This window comes from Equus asinus, chromosome 7, assembly GCF_041296235.1.
Source record: "Equus asinus isolate D_3611 breed Donkey chromosome 7, EquAss-T2T_v2, whole genome shotgun sequence".
In the NCBI taxonomy this organism is placed as follows: Eukaryota; Metazoa; Chordata; class Mammalia; order Perissodactyla; family Equidae; genus Equus; species Equus asinus.
Genome location: NC_091796.1, coordinates 37067870 through 37086971, shown reverse-complemented (window position 1 = coordinate 37086971; position 19102 = coordinate 37067870). Strand labels below are relative to the sequence as shown.

The window sequence follows — 19102 nt, the reverse complement described above, 5'->3', positions numbered from 1 at the left end:
TTATTTGAGAAAGCCTAGGTGGCTGTTTATGATGGGTTGTCCTTAGGTTTTGATTTCTTAACCTTGAGGCATTCATAGGCTTAGGTTTGGTTTGCTTGAGTAGGCTGTTAAGGTATTAGAAACACCTCAGTCTAATGGCCTCCTTGTTTAATTAATTTAACAAGAGCGCAAACAAATAAATATATAAGTATGTATAAATAATTATGTGGATAAGTCTGAATGGCTGCAAGAAGGTTGTTCCCAACCTTACAATTGAAAAAAAAAAGGTGAAACAGACTGCAAACTGAGGACGTTTTTTGAAACAATCGGAGAGCTCCAGTCACAGAGCAACTAACTAACCTGAAATCTCAGGAGAGACGTGCCTACAGGGAACGATGAGGTTGTGAGCGCTAGCTTACCTGGGGCAGACACAGCTGGAAATGGGTGAGAATACTTCAGCTTCAAGAGGCAACAAATTGGTGGAGGCCAGATGTGGGCAGGCGAGAGTGGGGAAGCAAATATAGGAGGAGCTTAAACTCTCTTGCAAGCTTTTTCTCCGTAGGTCCCACTTCATGAAAGCCCTGATAAAGCATCCTTCTTGGTGCAGGCCTGGGAGAGGGGAACAGCAGTTGCTATGAAAAAGGCACAGAGTATTTCCTGGATCCTTCTGAATCTCCCCTGTGGAACAAAAACCATAAGTTCAGGAGGTGGGGTACAGTAAACTATAGCCCTTAGGGCACTGGAAAAAACCACTGAAGCTAGGGGTGGACAGAAAATAACTTGGGGGGAACAGGGTTACATGCTAGTCCCAGAACTATAGAGGCGAGACAGGAGCACTTCTGAGACCCAGGCATACAGAGTCTGATTAGCACGGGCCTAATTAGAATAATAGAGACGATCACCCCAACCCACACTCCAACACCAGACTCACAAATGTCTAGTAAAAGTAACAGTTGAATACTGATGAGAAACACGCAAGAGAAGGACCTTCTAGTAGGGAAGACATACAGTGGAAAGTGGAGCAGACATTGAGAAAAACATCTGGTCCACCTGAAGGGAAGTTATGCCTAGAGGAATTTGAAGCCTAAGGTACACTGACGGTAACCATAGCAACAGTAAACATCAAACCTGCCCAACTAACTTCTGATTAGATAAAGACAATCTCTACACTAAAAACCTAGCCAAAGGAAAGGTCTGCCCATTACCAAGTATAGAAATTATTTGCCTCAGTCTCTCCTGTCCTACCTAAGATATCCAGATATCAAAATTATGAGGCATACGAAAAGGCAAGAGAAAACAACATGTGCAAGACAGAGAAAGCAGCAGAAGCAAATGCAGTTAGAATTATCTGATGAGTAATTTAACATAACTTATTTTAATGTTAAAATCTGTATTAGTTATCTATGGCTGTCTTACATTATCACAAAATTTTAGCAGTTTAAAATATTAGTAAGCTTCCTAGAGGCCCTGTTATTTAATTGAGAGGATTGGTGAGGCACAACCTTAGTGTCTTTGAAGTGTCTTTTGTGTGACCTTTGAGGCATCAACTTTGATCTTTCTGAGGTCTTAACAAAAATTGTACCCTTGGCTTTATCTCTAGAGCATGTTTTTCCTGGCAGTGTCCTGGATTTGAAATTTCCTCAGAAGACATTTCTTAGTTTTAGTGTGTTTTGCTTTCTGGAGAGGCTGAGAACTTTTGAAACTGTGAAGTCCTGGCTCATTTTGTTTTAATAGTCTTTCCATCAACTTATCTCTCTCTTTTCCCAATTTACTGAAAGCACAAGAGAGAAACCAGGCAGCACCTTCAATACCTTACCTGGAAATTTCCTTAGGTAGATTAGTTACCCGGTTAATTAGGCACATTTCCTACTTTCCACATTACTAAAGATGATAGTTTTGATAAGCTTTCTGTCACCACATAGAATGCTTCCCCTTCCTGCAATTTCCAGTAATGTCTTCCTGAGACTCAGTTTCTCAGTTCCTTACTGGCGGTGGGCTGGAGGCCTCCCTCAGTTCCCTGTTTCAAGGACCTCTCCATGTTGTAGCTCCTCACTTGGCAACTGGCTCCCATCAGAGTGAGCAAGAGTAGCCAAGACAGAAGCGAACCAAGTCACTATCTTTTTGTAACCTGATCTCAGAAGTGACATCCAGTCAATTTTGAAAGTCACTAGATCCAGCCCATACTCAAGGGGAGGGGATTGGAGGGGATTAAACAAGGACAGGAATACCAGGAGACAGGGATCATTCGGACCAATTTTAGAGGTTGGCTACCACAGTAAACATTGTGATTTTTTTCCTAAATTTACTTGTTCTAGTATATTTTCTATGGATTCCTTAATATTTTCTTCATACAAAGTTTCTTCATGTCATCTGCACATAAAATTTTACCTTTTTTTCAATTTGTATGCATTTTATTTTATTTTCTTGCACACTGGCTCAGACCTCCAGGCAATATTGAGTAGAGGTAGTAATGGCTGACATTCTTGCATTATTCCTGAAGTACAGAGATAAGAACAGTGTTCTTTTTTTTTGAGGAAGATCAGCCCTGAGCTAACTGCTGCCCATCCTCCTCTTTTTGCCAGGGAGGACTGGCCCTGAGCTAAGATCCGTGCCCTTCTTACTCTACTTTATATGTGGGATGCCTACCACAGCATGGCTTGCCAAGCAGTGCCATGTCCGCACCTGGGATCCGAACTGGCGAACCCCGGGCCGCTGAAGCGGAACGTGCGCACTTAACCGCTGAGCCACTAGGCTGGCCCCAAAGTGTTCTTTTTTTTACTCTTAAAGACATGATAACATAGGTTTTTTTTTAATAGATGCTCTTTATTAGATTGAGGAAGATCCTTTGGTTCCTAGATTGTAGAGTTTTTATCATGAAGAGGTTGAATTTTGACAAATGCCTTTCCTGCATTTATAGGTGATTACATAAGACTTCTCTTTTATTCTGTTAACATGGTGAGTTACATCAATTTTCAGCTCTTAAACGAACAAATCCTGCCTTGTTGAGGTAAACCCAATTTGGATGTATTATCTATTTGTATCTCTGGATCTGCTTTGCTAATTGTTTTTTAGGACGTTTTTCAGCTGTGTTTATTAGATAGATTGAACTATAATTTCTGTTTTCCATACTGTCCTTGTCAGATTTTGGTATTAAGATTATGACTACTTCATAAAACAAGTAAGTACTTGAACCAAAAGGAGTAACCAGTGAGTTTTAGAATGTTAACTCTTTTGGGGTGCCAATTTAACATGAATTTAAATGATCAGATATCTCACTGCTCTAAGTATTATGTATCATACTACCTCTTATGCTTTGTTCCTTGGAAAGTATATTTTATCCTTAAGGTTTTTAAAACAATGTGTATTTTCTTCATTTTTCTCTATATCTAATCTTTCTTCGTATATTCAAATACGTTTTTGCTATTTCCATTTTTAATGTCTTAACTACTTGTAGTAATTTTAGAGGAAATCATGCATTCCATGTTTCATCTCAGACTAGAGCCTAGAGCCTTTAACCGCTTATACTTAAGGAGAAAGAAAATCATTTCTTGGTAGGAATACAATAGACACTTCAATGGATTTGTTTAGTATATTCACAAAGTTGTGCAGCCATCACCACCATCAATTTTAGAACATTCTCATTACACCAAAATGAAACCATGCAGCCATTAGCAGTCACTCCCAACTTCCCACCAACGTTCCTAGCCCTAGGCAATCGCTTCTCTGCTTTTTGTTTCAATGGATTAGCCTATTCTGGACATTTCCTATACATGGAATCACATAATATGTTGTCTTTTTAAACTAATTGCCTTAACTTGGCATACTGGTTTCTAGGTTTATCCGTGTAGTAGCATGTGTTAGTACCTCATTTCTATTTATTGTCAAATAATTTTTCATTCTATGGATGGCACCACATATAACTTATCTAGTTATTCATTGTAGCGTAAGCAGCTGACAAGTAGCTTTTTGATTGTAATGTAAGGGCCTGACGTTAAACTTTTTAAAAATTTTTTACATTGCTACTTTTTTATAATTAATTTTTTATTGAAGTAACATTGGTTTATAACATATAAATTTCAGGTGTACATCAATATATTTTGACTTATGTGTGGATGACATCATGTTCACCACCCAAACTCTAATTGGCATCAGTCACCATACACATGCCCTTTTACCCCTTTTGCCCTCCCCCTTCCCCTCTGGTAACCACCAGTCTATTCTCTGTGTCTATGTGTTTTTTTGTTCTTATTGTTTTATCTTACAAGTGAAATCACATATGAGTGAAGTCATATGGTATTTGTCTTTCTCTCTCTGACTTATTTCACTTAGCATAATACCCTCAAGGTCTATCCATGTTGTCGCAAATGGCAAGATTGCATCTTTTTTTTATAGCTGAATAGTAGTCCATTGTATATATACCATATCTTCTTTATCCAGTTATCCACTGATGGGCTCATAGGTTATTTCCAAATTTTGCCTATTGTGAATAATGTTGTAATGAACAAAGAGGTGCATATATCTTTTCAAATTAATGTTTTCATGCTCTTTGGATGACTACTCAGTTGTGGAATAGCTGGATTATATGATATTTCTATTTTTAAATTTTTGGGAAATCTCTGTACTGTTTTCCATAGTGGCTGCACCAGTTTGCGTTCCCACCAGCAGTGTATGAGGGTTCCCTTTTCTTCACGTCCTCTCTAACACATTATTGCTTGTCTTTTTAATAACCATTCTGATGAGCATGAGGTGATAGCTCGTTGTGTTGATTTGCATTTCGCTAATAATTAGTGATGTTGAACATCTTTTCATGTGCCTGTTGGCCATCTGTACATTGTCTTTGGAAAAATGTCTGTTCAAATCCTCTGCCATTGTTGAATCAGGTTGTTTGTTTTTTTGTTGTTGAATTATATGAGTTCTTTATATATTTTGGATAGTAACCCCTTATCAGATTTATGATTTGCACATATCTTCTCCCAATTGTTAGGTTGTCTTTTCATTTTGTTGATGGTTTCCTTTGCTATGCAGCTTTTTTAGTTTGCTGTAGTCCTGTTTATTTTTTATTCTTTTGTTTCCCTTACCTGAGGAGACATAATACTCAAAAAGATACTGTTAAGACCAGTGTACTTTCTATGCTTTCTTCTAAGAGTTTTATGGTTTCAGGGGCTAGCTTTGTGGTATAGTGGTTAAGTTCAGCATGCTCTGCTATGGTGGCCCAGGTCTGCAGGTTCGGATCCCGGGCACAGACCTATACCACTTGTCAGCTGTGCCATGGTGGCAACCCACATAAGAAGTGGAAGAAGATTGGCACAGATATTACTTCCGGGTTAATCTTCCATAAGCAAGAAAAGAGGAAGATTGGCATCAGACGTTAGCTCAGGGCTAATCCTCCTCAGAAAAAAAAAATGAGTTTTATGGTTTAAGGTTTTACATTCAATCCATTTTGAGTTAATTTTTATGTATGGTGTAAGATAATAGTCTACTTTCACTCATTTGCATGTGGCTGTCCAGTTTTCCCAGCACCATCTATTGAAGAAACTTTCCTTTCTCCGTTATAAGTTCTTGGCTCCTTTGTTGAAAATTAACTGTCCATAGATGTGTGGGTTTATTTCTGGCTCTTGATTCTGTTCCATGAAGCTGTATGTCTGTTTTTGTGCCAGTACTGTGCTGTTTTTTTTTTGGGTTTTTTTTTTTTTGAGGAAGATTAGCCCTGAGCTAACTACTGCCAGTCCTCCTCTTTTTGCTGAGGAAGACTGGCCCTGAGCTAACATCCATGCCCATCTTCCTCTACTATATATGTGGGATACCTACCACAGCATGGCTTTTGCCAAGCAGTGCCATGTCTGCACCCGGGATCCGAACCGGCGAACCCTCTGCCGCTGAAAAGCGGAACATGCATACTTAACCACTGAGCCACCAGGCGAGCCCCAATGCTGTTTTGATTACTGTAGCTTTGTGGTATATTTTGAAATCAGGGAGTGTGACACCTCCAGTTTTGTTCTTTTTTCTTCAGATTGTTTTCACTATTTGGAGTCTTTTGTTGTTACGTATAAATTTTAGGGTTCTTTGTTCTATTTCCATGAAAATTGTCATTGAGACTTTGATAGGGATTGTATTGAATCTGTAGATTGAGTTAGGAAGTATGGACATTTTAACTATGTTAATTCTTCTAATCCATGAGCATGGAATATCTTTCTATTTGTGTCTTCTTCGATTTCTTTCACTGATGTTTTATGCTTTTCAGTGAACAGGTCTTTCACTCTTTGGTTAAATTTATTCCTAGGTATTTTATTCTTTTTGTTGCAATTATAAATGGGATTGTATACTTGATTTCCCTTTCTGCTATTTCATTGTTAGTATATAGAAACAGAATTGATTTTTGTATATTGATTTTGTACCCTGCAACTTTACTGTATTCATTTATTATTACTAATAGTTTTTTGGTGGATTCTTTATGGTTTTCTATATATAAAATCTTGTCATATGCAAATAGCGACTGTTTTACTTCTTCCTTTTCAATTTGAATCCTTTTTATCTCTTTTTCTTGCCTAATAGCTCTGACTAGGGCTTGCAATACTGTATTAAATAAGAGTGACAAGAGTGGGCATCCTTGTCTTGTTCCTTCTTATTAGAGGGATAACTTTCACTTTTTCACCATTGAGTATGTTGTTAGCTGTGGGTTTGGCTTATAGACTAAAAGCTGGTTCTTTGAAAAGATAAACAAAATTGACAAACCTTTATCTAGACTAAGAAAAAAGAAAGACGGCAGAATCAGAAACAAAAAAGGAGAAATTACAGTGAGTACCACAGAAATACAAAGGATTATTAGAGAATACTACAAAAAGGTATATGCCAACAAATTGGATGATCTAGAAGAAATGAATAAATTCTTAGAATTATACAACCTTATAAAGCTGAATCAAGAAGAAATAGAAAATCTGAATAGACCAATCACTAGTAAAGAGATTAAAACAGTAGTTGAAAACCTCCCAAAAAACAAAAGTCCAGGACCCTCATGAATTCTACTAAATATTCAAAGAAGATTTAATGCCTGTCTTTCTCAAACTCTTCCCAAAAATTGAAGAGGAAAGGATGCTTTCTAATTCATTCCACGAGGCCAATATTACACTGATACCAAAACCAGACAAGGAGAAAACACACATAAAAAATAACAGGCCAGTATCACTGATGGACATAGATACAAAAATCCTCAACAAAATATTAGCAGATTGAATACAACAATACATTACAAATGATCATACACCATAATCAAGTGGAATTTATTCCAAGAATGCAAGGATGATTCAACATCTGCAAATCAATTGATGTGATACACCACATTAATAAAATGAGGAATAAAACTCACATGATCACCTCAGTAGATGCAGAGAAAGCATTTGATGACATGCAGCATCCATATATGATAAAAACTGTGAAAAACAATGGATATAAAAGGAAAGTACCTCAACATAATAATGACAGTGAGGGTTTGATTGCTGAGGCATCCACTTCGAAGACATCCATCTCAAATAAACACATTACCAGCTACACAGCTAGCTAGAGCCAGGCCACGCCACCCATGAAGTTCCCCTTTTTAGAAAGTCCTAGTTGACCTAGATAATTGACCATATGACTAACTGTTTGCTTGCTTTTCCCTTTCCTCACTTTAATTCCTGCTGTTACGTTTTAAATTCACTGATAAAGAGTGAACACGCAAACCCTAAACGCACCCCACCCTCAACCCCAATAAAAACAGAACTCCAGGTCTGCTTGCTTGCTTGCTCTCTATCTCTAACCACTACCTTGCTGTGTGGCCCTAGATGTGCTGTATACCTTCCAGGACCTATGATTAATAAACTTTATTTTTTCAAACTTTCCTAATGGTTGTTGCCGAGGTGCATCTTGCAATCGTAATAAGAACCACATGAGTCAGTCCAGCCACAACATTGGTTCCGGTCAGGGAAATGTCTGGGGGCATGCCACAAATAGTACAGGCCCAGGAAGTGCCCACAAGCATTTCTAGCCCATAGTATCACTATCAATAGGCTGAGAGCGACACAGAATATCCATTGATGGACATTTGGATTGTTTGTACTTTTTGGTTTTATGGATTATACTGCTGTGAACATATATGTATAAATGTTTGTGTGGACATGTTTTAATTTCTCTAGGAACAGAATTGCTGGGTCATATGGTAACTCTATGTTTAACTTTTGGAGGAATTGCTGGACTATTTCCCAGGCTGTGCCATTTTACATTTCCACCAGTAATGTATGAGAGTTCCAGTTTCTCCACAGCCTTGCTAATGTTTGTTTTTGTCCTTTTGATTATATCATCCTAGTGGGTATGAAGTGATATCTAATTGTGGATTTGCTTGTCATTTACCTAATGACTAACAATGTTGAACATCTTTTCATATGCATGTTGGCCATCTGTGTATCTTCTTTGAAGAAACAGCTATTATCCTGTTAAATTGAGTTGTCTTTTTATTGTTGAGTTCTCAGAGTTCTTTATATATTCCATTTACGCATCCTTTATCAGATACATTATTTGTAAAAATTTTCTCCTATTCGGTGTGTTATCTTTTCACTTTCTCGATGGTGTGCTCATTTAAAGCACATAAGTTCTTAGTTTTAATGACGTCCAATTTATCTATTTTTCTTTTATTTCTTGTGTTTGGTGTCATATCTATGAAACAATTGCCTAATCCAAGGTCACAAAGATGTATGCCTATAAATCTTCCAAGAGTTTATAGTTTTAGCTCAACTTTATTTTTTTGTGTTTGGATAGCAAGTTGTCCCAGCACTATTTGTTGGAAAGACTATTCTTTCCCTTTGATTTTCTTGCTACCCTGGTTGAAAGTCAATTTACTGTTAATGTGAAGGTTTATTTATGTTCCATTGATCTATATGTCTATTCTCATGCCAGTACCACACTGTCTTGATTACTATAGTTTTGTAGTAAGTTTTAAAATTGGAAAGTGTGCATCCTCTAACTTTTTTCTCCTTTTTCAAGAATATTTTAAGTATTCTGGGTCCCTTTCATTTTCATATGAATTTTAAGATCTGATTAGTTTGTCAATTTCTGCAAATAAACCGTCTGAAATTTTGATAGAGACTGAATTGAATCTGTAGATCAGTGTCAGGAGTACTGCCATCTTAACAATATTCAGTCTTCCAATCATGAACATGGAATGTCTTTTAGGTCGTTAATTTAGGTCTTTAATTTTTTTCAGCAATGTTTTGTAGTTTTCAGTGTACAAGTCTTGCTCCTTGTGTTGAATTTATTCCTTTGTGTTTTATTTTTCTTGGTGCAGTTGTAAATGCAGTTGTTTTCTTAATTTCTTTTTGGAGTCGTTCAGTGCTATTGTATAAACATGCAGTTGACTTGTGTATATTGATCTTGTATCCTGTAACCTCACTGAACTCCTTTATTAGATCTAATAGTTTTTTAGTGGATTTCTTAGATTTTCTATGTACAAAATCATGTCATGTAATATAGAGATGGTTTTACTTCGCCCTTTAGAATCTAGATGCCTTTTATTTATTTTACCTGCCTAGTTGTCCAGACTGTAACCTCCAGTACCGTGTTGAATTGAAATGGCAAGAGCAGACATCTTGGTCTTATTCCTGATCATAGGGCGAAGAATTCAGTTTTTTACCAGTAAATATATTAGATGTGGCTTTTTCACAAATGGACTTTTACAGGTTGAGGAAGTTCCCTGTTCTTCCTATTCATTGAGTGTTTTTTTTTTAAATCATTAATTGTTGTTGGATTTTTTCAAACACTTTTCTGCATCTGCTTAGATGATCATGTGGTTTTTATCCTTTATTTTATTGATATATGGTATATTATGTTACTTGATTTTTGAGTGTTAAACCAACTTTTCATCTCTAGGATAAATCCTAATTCGTCATCTTATATAATCTTTTTTTATGTTTCTGGATGTTATTTGCTAGTATTTTGTTGAGGATTTTTGTGTCTTCATTCACTAGATATTGTTCTGTAGTTCTTAGAGCCCTTTTGAAATAGATTGGTATGTCTCTGATTTCTTGAAGTACCTGTATTCCTTTAGACAGTACATTATAAATAATAGCCAAATGTTAAAATATATAAAGAGGGCATTAAGATGATTTCACTGAAATGTTTCTTAATGATGAAAGCCCTTCTTTTTCACCATGCATTTACTTTTGCTTGAAAACAGTATGTTCCTTTCTGTTTGCTAGGTGTGCCATGAAATCTGTTCCTTCCTTCTCTAAATCTTACCCACTAAGTTGATATTCATAAGTTATAAAATGCACACGGCATACCTACCTCCCAAACACAGGGAAATAAATAGGGGAAGAAATTTTTCTGGTTTACCATTGGATGAGCTGTAGTTCTGTTTGGGACGGAAGTTTTGCTGCCTTGACCTTGTGTTTCTTTCACGTTAGTGTACATGTCCCCGTTCCTGGAGTATCTGGAAGAACACGAGGGCTATGCAAAGCTATAGAATAAACCTCTTTCTAGAACATTAGTTTTACTAAAAAATTTAGAATAGATGGTGTGGGATAATTTTTTATATTAAGACAAGATTGTTTTATGGAGAAAAACACAAAGTGTGCAGGGGTGTTTAAAACATAAGACTCAAAGAAATTCAGTAATTTCAGCACAATTTTCAGCCCAACCTTTAAGAATATGAATTCCCTCTCTTTTTTTTTTTTTTCGAGGAAGGTTAGCCCTGAACTAACTACTGTCAATCCTCCTCTTTTTGCTGGGGAAGACTGGCCCTGAGCTGACATCCATGCCCATCTTCCTCTACTTTATATGTGGGACGCCTACCACAGCATGGAGTGCCAAGCAGTGCCATGTCCACACCCGGGATCCAAACCAGTGAACCCCGGGCTGCTGAGAAGCAGAACATGCGAACTTAACTGTACCACTGTACCACGGGGCGGACCCCTGAATTCTCTTTTCTTGTTAAGTAAGAGTACATTTTGTGGAATTTTTTGAGGAATACTGTGAGGCATTAAATAAAAGCTGACAGTGGTGATTTCCTACTTTACAAATAGGCTATTGTCCTCCTTATAAATAATTAACAAACCAACACTGGGAATATCCTCTTGTTGAGAGTTTTAACCTTTTTATCCTATTAGTCAAATATTTCCCTTTCTTATATTTATATTCTAATTTTTTAAATTAACTCATTGCTGTATTCTAAATGAAATAGAGCATTTGGTCTTTTTATGTTATTTTGTGGTCTGAGAATGTTCCATGAAAAATGTAGGTATTTTCTCATACATATCCCTCATGGGAAATATTAAACGTAAATTAAACAGGAAGACAGATTTCAAAGTGGATATCCAAATCTTGAGGTTGTCTTATTGGCAGGCCCTCTGCATTTAAAGTCTGTATTCATATACTTGCTCATATTAACTATGCTAATAGGCCACAAAGAAGCCATGCATATCTTTATATATAGGCCTGTTGAAGAAGTGTTGCACTTTGTGCTTAACAGAGCTTGTTAATTTTATAGCCTTCTAGAGCATAATAATTGCTAAAAGGTAGTCTAACGATAGCAGCATAACAAAAAAGATTTGGAAAAAAAAAGCCCTGTTTAAATAGTGTAGTGACAAATTTTTCAAACATACCCAGAAACTAAATTTAGAAGAGAATGATTTTTCTGGGTAGAACACTTTAAGTTTTGGGAAAAGCTCATTGTAGATTCTGGTGTTATGGAATATATGTACAAGCATTTTGCCTTCAGTGATCCCTAGAGTTTTCATGTGTTTCCTTTAAGTCCAACAAAGGGAGTAAGTAAATTTTGGGTTATACCTATATGACACCTGTATGTTCTGACCTAGTAGACTCTAGAGATAATCTCTGCCTTTAATTTAATATTAAGGTAAACTTGGCAATCTAATTTTTTGTTACTGTTTTTATGGCCCTGGAGCATTACTTGTTTTTTTTGTTTGGTTTTTTGGGTATTTTTGGTGAGGAAGATTGGCCTTGAGCTAACGTCTATGCCCATCTTCCTGTACTTTGTATGTGGGATGGCACCACAGCATGCGTTGGTGAGCAGTGTGTAGGTCCACGCCTGGAATCCAAACCCTTGAACTCTGGGCCACCAAAGTAGAGTGCACAAACTTAACCACTATGCCACTGGGCCTGCCCCTGCTTGTTGAAGAAACAAATCTTTGAGCCATTCCTCATATTTATATGGCTTTTATGAATGAGATTGAAACTATAGAGAACCATTGTTAGGTTCCTGTTGAATACCTCATAATTGAATAAGGTTACTGTGATTATTTTTCCCTATGGTAGGAAATTTTCGGTAAATATTTTTTAATAAGTACATGAACATAAATGTTCTCTTATCTACTTATGGATTTTCCTCTTCAGTCTTGTCTTTAAGATTTTATCAATCTAAATGGAGAGATTTTGCTGCATATTTTTTCACCTCAACAGTGTTTATTCTCTCCTTAAAATATGTATATAGCATCACCTATTTATCTTTATTTTATGCACAATCCTACAGGTTTGTCACTTCCTTTGTCCTGCATTATTTATCCTCATGCTAAATTTTGTATCTTTGCACTTTTTAATATTTCTCTTATTATCTACTACTTCCCTTATCCTGTGGCTATAGCTTTTATCTAGATTATAATGTTATATACCATGTACCCTGAGCAAATGTTTGATAACTTCTTTCTTGTTTCTTTACAAATGCTCTCCATATTTATAAAGGACATATACAGTATCAGGATATTTATAGTATAGTGAAGGAAATCATCGGACTTCAGCTGGGAAGAATTTTTAAAATTGTCTAGTCTAGGCTTTCTTCTTTACAAGTGAGAGTAATGACGCCCAGAGAAATAAGCACACTTTGCCAAAGTCTCCAAGTGTACTTGTCTTCTGATTTACAGTTTGGAGGTTTTACTTGATCTGGAACAGTTTCTTGGCAAAGATGTTTCAGAAGCTTTTTGATAGATCAAAGAGGAGCAATTTGGATGGTAGAAATAATAAATAGTACAAATACTTGACAATTTTAGAAAAACTTATAGGCAATGGGGAATTACTCTGAAAGATGTTAGTGCAAATGTGCTTGAGAGAAATAACAAGAAAAGGGAAGGCATTGTAAAGAGATGACAACAGGAGACAGGGTAACCTGACACTAGAGTATAAATCCTCTTAAGATATATATATTTGTTCTTTGTTTATTGTCTGAATTGCTTGTAATTGTATCCGTTTTAGAGATTATCCTCTTAGAAAGAAGAACCTGAGTCCCGTTCATAGGCCTATTAGTATGCTAAACATAAATAATAGAGATTGGGGAAATGATTTGAATGTCATGATGAGCAAGAAGAAATCAACCTATTTTTTGAACACTACTGTGTACCGTGCACTTTCACACAAATTATTTCCAAGACAAGGTACAATCAACTCTTAAACATTCAAAATTCTAATTTTTATTCTGTTATCTCATTGATTTCAATATCTCCACCAGAAGGCTAGCAGCAAACGAAAGGCTATGGAGTTCATGTTATTCAGAAATTGCTCTGGGAGAGTAGGCATCTGGGGGGAAGTAAATTTAGGAGAGCAGAGGAAAGGTTTGGTTTCCCTGTGGGTTTCACTTCACATATCTTGGTGTGATCTTGTAGCATAAATGTGTTGTACTCTCCTTGGAGAAATAAGCACCAGTAACAGAGAAACTTAGGGCTAATATCTCAGCACAGAATTAACATGAAAATTAGGCTTGTCATTTCAAGATAAGTTTTAATGTTATTGTTCAGTATTTTGTTGTTTGTTGTTTTTTTCCCTCTCTGCTCTTGTCAGAAACCACCCCATTTTGGTAGGATTGAGTTGGAATACTTTTCAAAGTTAAATGTTAAAGGTACTGATGTTTTTGGTCAGTGTTTTTAAATTTATCATCATTTTTGGGCTAAGAATAAATATAGTGCAAAGCTTTTTTTGTGTTAATGCCGTCTTTTTATCCCAGTTCAGTTATTTATATGCTACTGAGGAATAAAGGGTATCAGTACTGGGAAAAAGAATAAAATTGTCTATGTATATTTAGTGAAATGTTTGTGAGATATATATATGTTGTCAATTTCATTGGCAGGATTTAAATAAAAGTGTGAAAAAGATCTAAATAAAAATAAATTGTGCCTATTTTGATATTGAAGAAATGAAACCTATGTTTTAAAAATTGGATATTTTTGTGTCCTGGATTATAATTGGGAACCTATGTTCTGTGGAGGATTTTCCATATTTAAGATGCTTCTGAAGATTGGAAACATTCTTGATGTAAAGATCACATGCATATTTTATTATAAAGGTGTGGAAGAAAGGTTAATAAAAAAAAAACAGAACATACAGTATTTCCGAAGAAATCAGCACGCCTCTGGAAGAAATCTAGTTTTGGTAAACTGCAGCTGTAGGCACATATTTTATTTTATTCTCATAGGCATTTTCTTTTTCATTTTTTTATTTCTTTCAGAGTAAGTGAGGAAAAGGAAGTGACAGAAGAACGACTCAAAGCTGAGCAGGAATCATTTGAGAAGAAGATCAGGCAGTTGGAAGAACAGAATGAACTGATCATCAAAGAAAGGGAAGATATCCTTTTTGAAAGTCCTCTTTTTTAATGTGCACAAAGTTTGACTCTTTCATGAAGAAAATTTAAACTCCAGAGAAATAATTGTTCTAATTTATAACAGGGAGTAAATCTGCATGGGCTGCCATTTCTAGGGAATCAGAACGACACTTAACAGCATGTGCAGTTGCTTCCTTTTGCTTGATAACGGCCATCCAGCTGTTCTGCTGCTGCTGTTATCCTGCGGAGCACATATTTGTCAACTAAAAAAGACAATAAGAAATTTGGGCATGAAAATGTGGTGTTGGAGCTTTATTAAATTCTGTTCCACAACTGTAATTGAGCCTGAAACCTCTTTGTAGTTGGTATTCTTTCTAGCTAAAGCTTTGACTGTCCTAAGGAATTCTACTCTAAAATCATAAAAATAAAAAAACCCATCATAATTTGTAAATGTTGTAATAGCTAAGTGTTTACGCTGCAGCATAAAACCATCAAACTATTTTCATGAGGAGAAAACTACTAGGTTTAGTACTAGAGGGGGTGTGTGTGAATATATATATTACATTATTTGTAAGAAAGTAAAATAGGAACTAGTGTTTTAACTTAAGAGTTGTAGTTTAAGGGATATGTGAGGTAAAATAAGTGTATTTCTGGCATTTCTTTTGAATGGGTAGAATTACCTATCTTGGAGTATTTTTTGCAGTGCTGTTGATATAAAAGAGAAGTGACTATCTCTAAAGTTAGAGTGATGTATCGGCCAGCTAAACTAGTGTGTGAATGCTTGAAGGAGTCATTGTCCTTATTGTCAGTACCATCATTAACTTGATTGTTATTAATTATTTCAAAGATTGTTCAAGTGTCAAAGATGATCATGTATTGACAGTAAGTATACCTTTGTCAATACCAGGGAAATGGAAGCATAAAGATAAATTAATTAGCTTCAAAAAAAGCACAAGAATGTAACTTGTGAATATAACAATATGAAAAATGAGGTCTGAACTTTTGTTTTTCAAACTGGTCGTACACAGTTGGAAATTAATATCATCAGAATTCTCAAACTTGACTTGCTGAGTAGAACATTCATAAGGCTTATTGGCCCACAATTGTAAAGGAGAACTTTTTCAATTTTTTTTTTTTTCTATATCTTTTTAACCTTTCAATAATCATCTTGTGCCTTCTCTTTTCTTTGCCCTCATTGACTTTATTATCCTGGGTTTGTGACTCTCAGGCTAGACTCTTGGGATTTTCTTCCTGCTGCTTTTCTCTTAAGGTTAAAGTAGTGCTGTTTAGTCAGAATTCACAACCATCTAGGCTCAGCCAGTTTTGGTCTTTCACTTCTTACATGGAGTAGTGACTGGGGACCCTAACACTTTGTAGAAAAGGTAGATTAAGAACGCTTTTGGGGCCGCTGGCCCGGTGGCACAGCAGTTAAATGCACACGTTCTGCTTCGGCGGCCCGGGGTTCACTGGTTCAGATCCCAGGTGTGGACATGGCACCGCATGGCACACCATGCTGTGGTAGGTGTCCCACATATAAAGTAGAGGAAGATGGGCACAGATGTTAGCTCAGGGCCAGTCTTCCTCAGCAAAAAGAGGAGGATTGGCAGCAGTTAGCTCAGGGCTAATCTTCCTCAAAAAAAAAAATGAATGCTTTTATTTGCAACAAGAATTTGCTTTACAGGGTCTGTTTTTCATCTCTGGAGATAAGTGCTCTCTGACATTGGTTCAGTGGCTTGAAGTTTTCAGTGCTGACATCTCTACAATTCTCATAGCTTTTTCTGATAGTTGCAAAATTCCAGGTGAAAAATGGTTGCTCCAATTCCAGGTATCGTATTTGCATTAAAGCAGGAAGAAAGGGGGAGGAAGAGGTCCTGGCAGTTGTGATTCCTCCTCCTTTTTTAAAAAAAACATAAAATCTTTCTCAAAGCACCCCCCCCCCGCCATGTTTCATAAGATATTTATTGTCCTGAACTTTATTACATGGCCATGCTAAGCTTCAGGAGAGGCTGAGAAGGTGAGCATTTGGCGTGTCCAACTTATATAGTGGAAGGCAGCATGGGAGAAGGGGATTGGGAATGAAGTCAGCCTCCAACTCTGTCTTTTAGCAGAAATAGGGGAATAGAATTCACTTTAATATAGGGGAGAGGAGGTGATACCTTGACCTTCCAGAGACATAAAAATAAGTGTTAGGTCTGGCAGAATTGGGGTGAGTTGAGGAAATAAAGTGAGAGAGGGAAATAGCAGACAGTTTAGAAAGCCTGGCCACAATTAGATTGGGTTTGTTTATCTGGTGATATGCTTAACAAAAATGTGTTGCTATCTGTAAAAGTAGAATCTAATCTCGGATATTTAACACTATTAAGGTCAAGATTAATTGTATTTAGTGCTGAAGCAGTCTAAATTCAGTATGGATATGAATGATTTCTTCTCTCAGGCTAAATATTAAGCTACCCTAGATAATTGTAGTGACACAATTTTTCCTGTTTTCCCCATGACTTAGCCCAGGGCTCAGCAGACTACTGCCGTGGGCCAAATCCAGTAGAGTGCTGGCTAAATCCAGCCACGCCCGATCATTTATGTACTGGCTGTGGCTGCTTTTGTACTGCAGCTACAAGTTGAATAGTTGCAAGAAAGACGCTGTGGCCTGCATAGCCTAAAATATGTACTATCTGACCCTCTAGAGAAAAAGTTTGCTCACCTCTGATCTATTTTATAAGTGTAAAGGAAAAGGCATATAAATCAAGTCAGAGACTTAGACACGTGGTCTACATACTACATATAGTAATGAAAGTCTCTGACTTGAGCACTTATTATTATTGTGATGAAGATTGGAGTAAATGTTAGACCATTATCAAAAATTGAAATGGTTTCATTAATTAGTTTAAGATTTTTTGAATCACCAAATATAGGTGGTATTTGTGGAACTTGTCAAAGAAGGAAGAAAGGAAGATATGATTAAAAAACAGAGCCATCCATGGTTTTTGCTCCAAGTAGATTGCTCAGGTACAAATCCCCTTTACCAGCATAAACCTGTCAAAGGTTAGTATAGATGATTTTACAGTACATAAAGTTCTACAAAACTTAGAAACATAAAACAAGGTTATAATTTAAAACAATATAACTTTAACTACAGATACATTTACCTATCATACATTAATGATTCAGACTCTTTCATATACATGAAAACATAATTTCAGATCATTTTTAAAGTCTCTTTCTTTGTGAGGAACTATATGAATTCTGATTTTTGACATTTTAAAGATGTGTTATACTAAATTTAGGGGGGTTTTGTTTTAAAAGTTCTAATAACTTGATTCGTTGATCAACTATACAAACACATACCAGTCCCTTAATGAAAAAGAGAAGAGATATTGTGCATGTTTTCATTTGGATCAGGCTTTTGAAAGATTTGTTGTTACAATAAATAGAGAATATGTTATTATTACATAAAAATTCTTGATAATTTTTAGTTTGGAAAAGAAAGCTTATTTCCTGAGAACTTAACTGTGTAAATGAATATGCCGTTTATAAAGTCAAGCAGTCTGATGAACCTAGTAGATTTTTGTCTAGCTAAATGAATTGAAAGGAGAGATAAATCTGAAACTTAGAGGTAACTATGTCCAAGAGGAATAATTCCTAAACATGTTAGCATGTAACAGTATAAGACACAGAAGATGTAGCCATTAGAAAAGTCGATTAATATTCGAGCTAATTGTATTTCCAGAGCATATGCCTCAGGTCATGATGCTATCTGAAGCTTACAGAAGGGAAGTAAAGTCTGATGTTTACTGACTTCACTGTTTTAGCTAGCACAGCAAGAGAGGTGACAGTGAAGAAACCACAAAGGGCTATAGCTTGAAATCCTGTTTTAGCTTTGACCAGCTATCTGATTTTGGGAAAGCTACTGAACTTCTCTGAGTCTCTTTTCTCATCTATAATATATGGATAGCTAATAATGCCTTATTTGCAGGCCTGTTGCAATTGATAGTTTCTTTACATTATGTTTGAAAAGAACCTAACAGTGTCTTGTACTTAGTAGGCACTGAAAAAATACAGCAATTCTCATTATTACTAAATTAATATAGATGAGGGATGAGATGACTAGACCCTCTGTTTCTCCTGTCTGTGCCTCTCTTCACTGGGGTTTTGATGGTTTTCATTAGGCTATGCAAGTGCTTAGGTGTTTAGAGGCACAGTAGGAAAGGGAAATTGATCTCTTCTCTGCCTTGTCTTCTAATTTCTGTGAAAGAGGAAACCTCTTTGTGCCACCTGTACCTGTTGCGTGCTGACTGGAGAGGAAACTAAGTCTTACTTTCCTCTCCCAGAAACCAGACTGACAGAGATGTTTGTGTTTTTTTCTCCTTCTGGTCCTTTTCCATTATCTCTCTGACTGGAACCTAGTAAATCAAAGAGGTTTAGAGGTGCTTAGCTGAGATCCTTGAGCCCATTGTATGAGTGGTCATTTTAGAAACCTTGCTCTAGGAAGAAAGAATTTTAAAGGAAATAACCTTAACCTTTTGAGGACTGTTTTAGAATGAGCCAAAGGTTTTAGTA

The 19102-nt window shown here is 36.3% G+C and overlaps 1 protein-coding gene across 11 annotated transcripts in view; it reads left to right on the top strand.

Moving 5' to 3' along the window:
- Window positions 1-19102, top strand: part of KIAA1328 (KIAA1328 ortholog) — a 337652-nt gene that overhangs the window by 42207 nt on the left and 276343 nt on the right. For all 11 annotated transcript variants that reach the window (XR_011504452.1, XM_044774592.2, XM_044774590.2 and 8 more), the window contains one exon: window positions 14456-14571. Coding sequence is in view for 10 of the 11 variants with exons in the window: in XM_044774592.2 (XP_044630527.1) it covers window positions 14456-14571 (116 nt within the window). In the remaining variant the exon portion in view is untranslated. The remainder of the gene's footprint in view (window positions 1-14455; window positions 14572-19102) is intronic.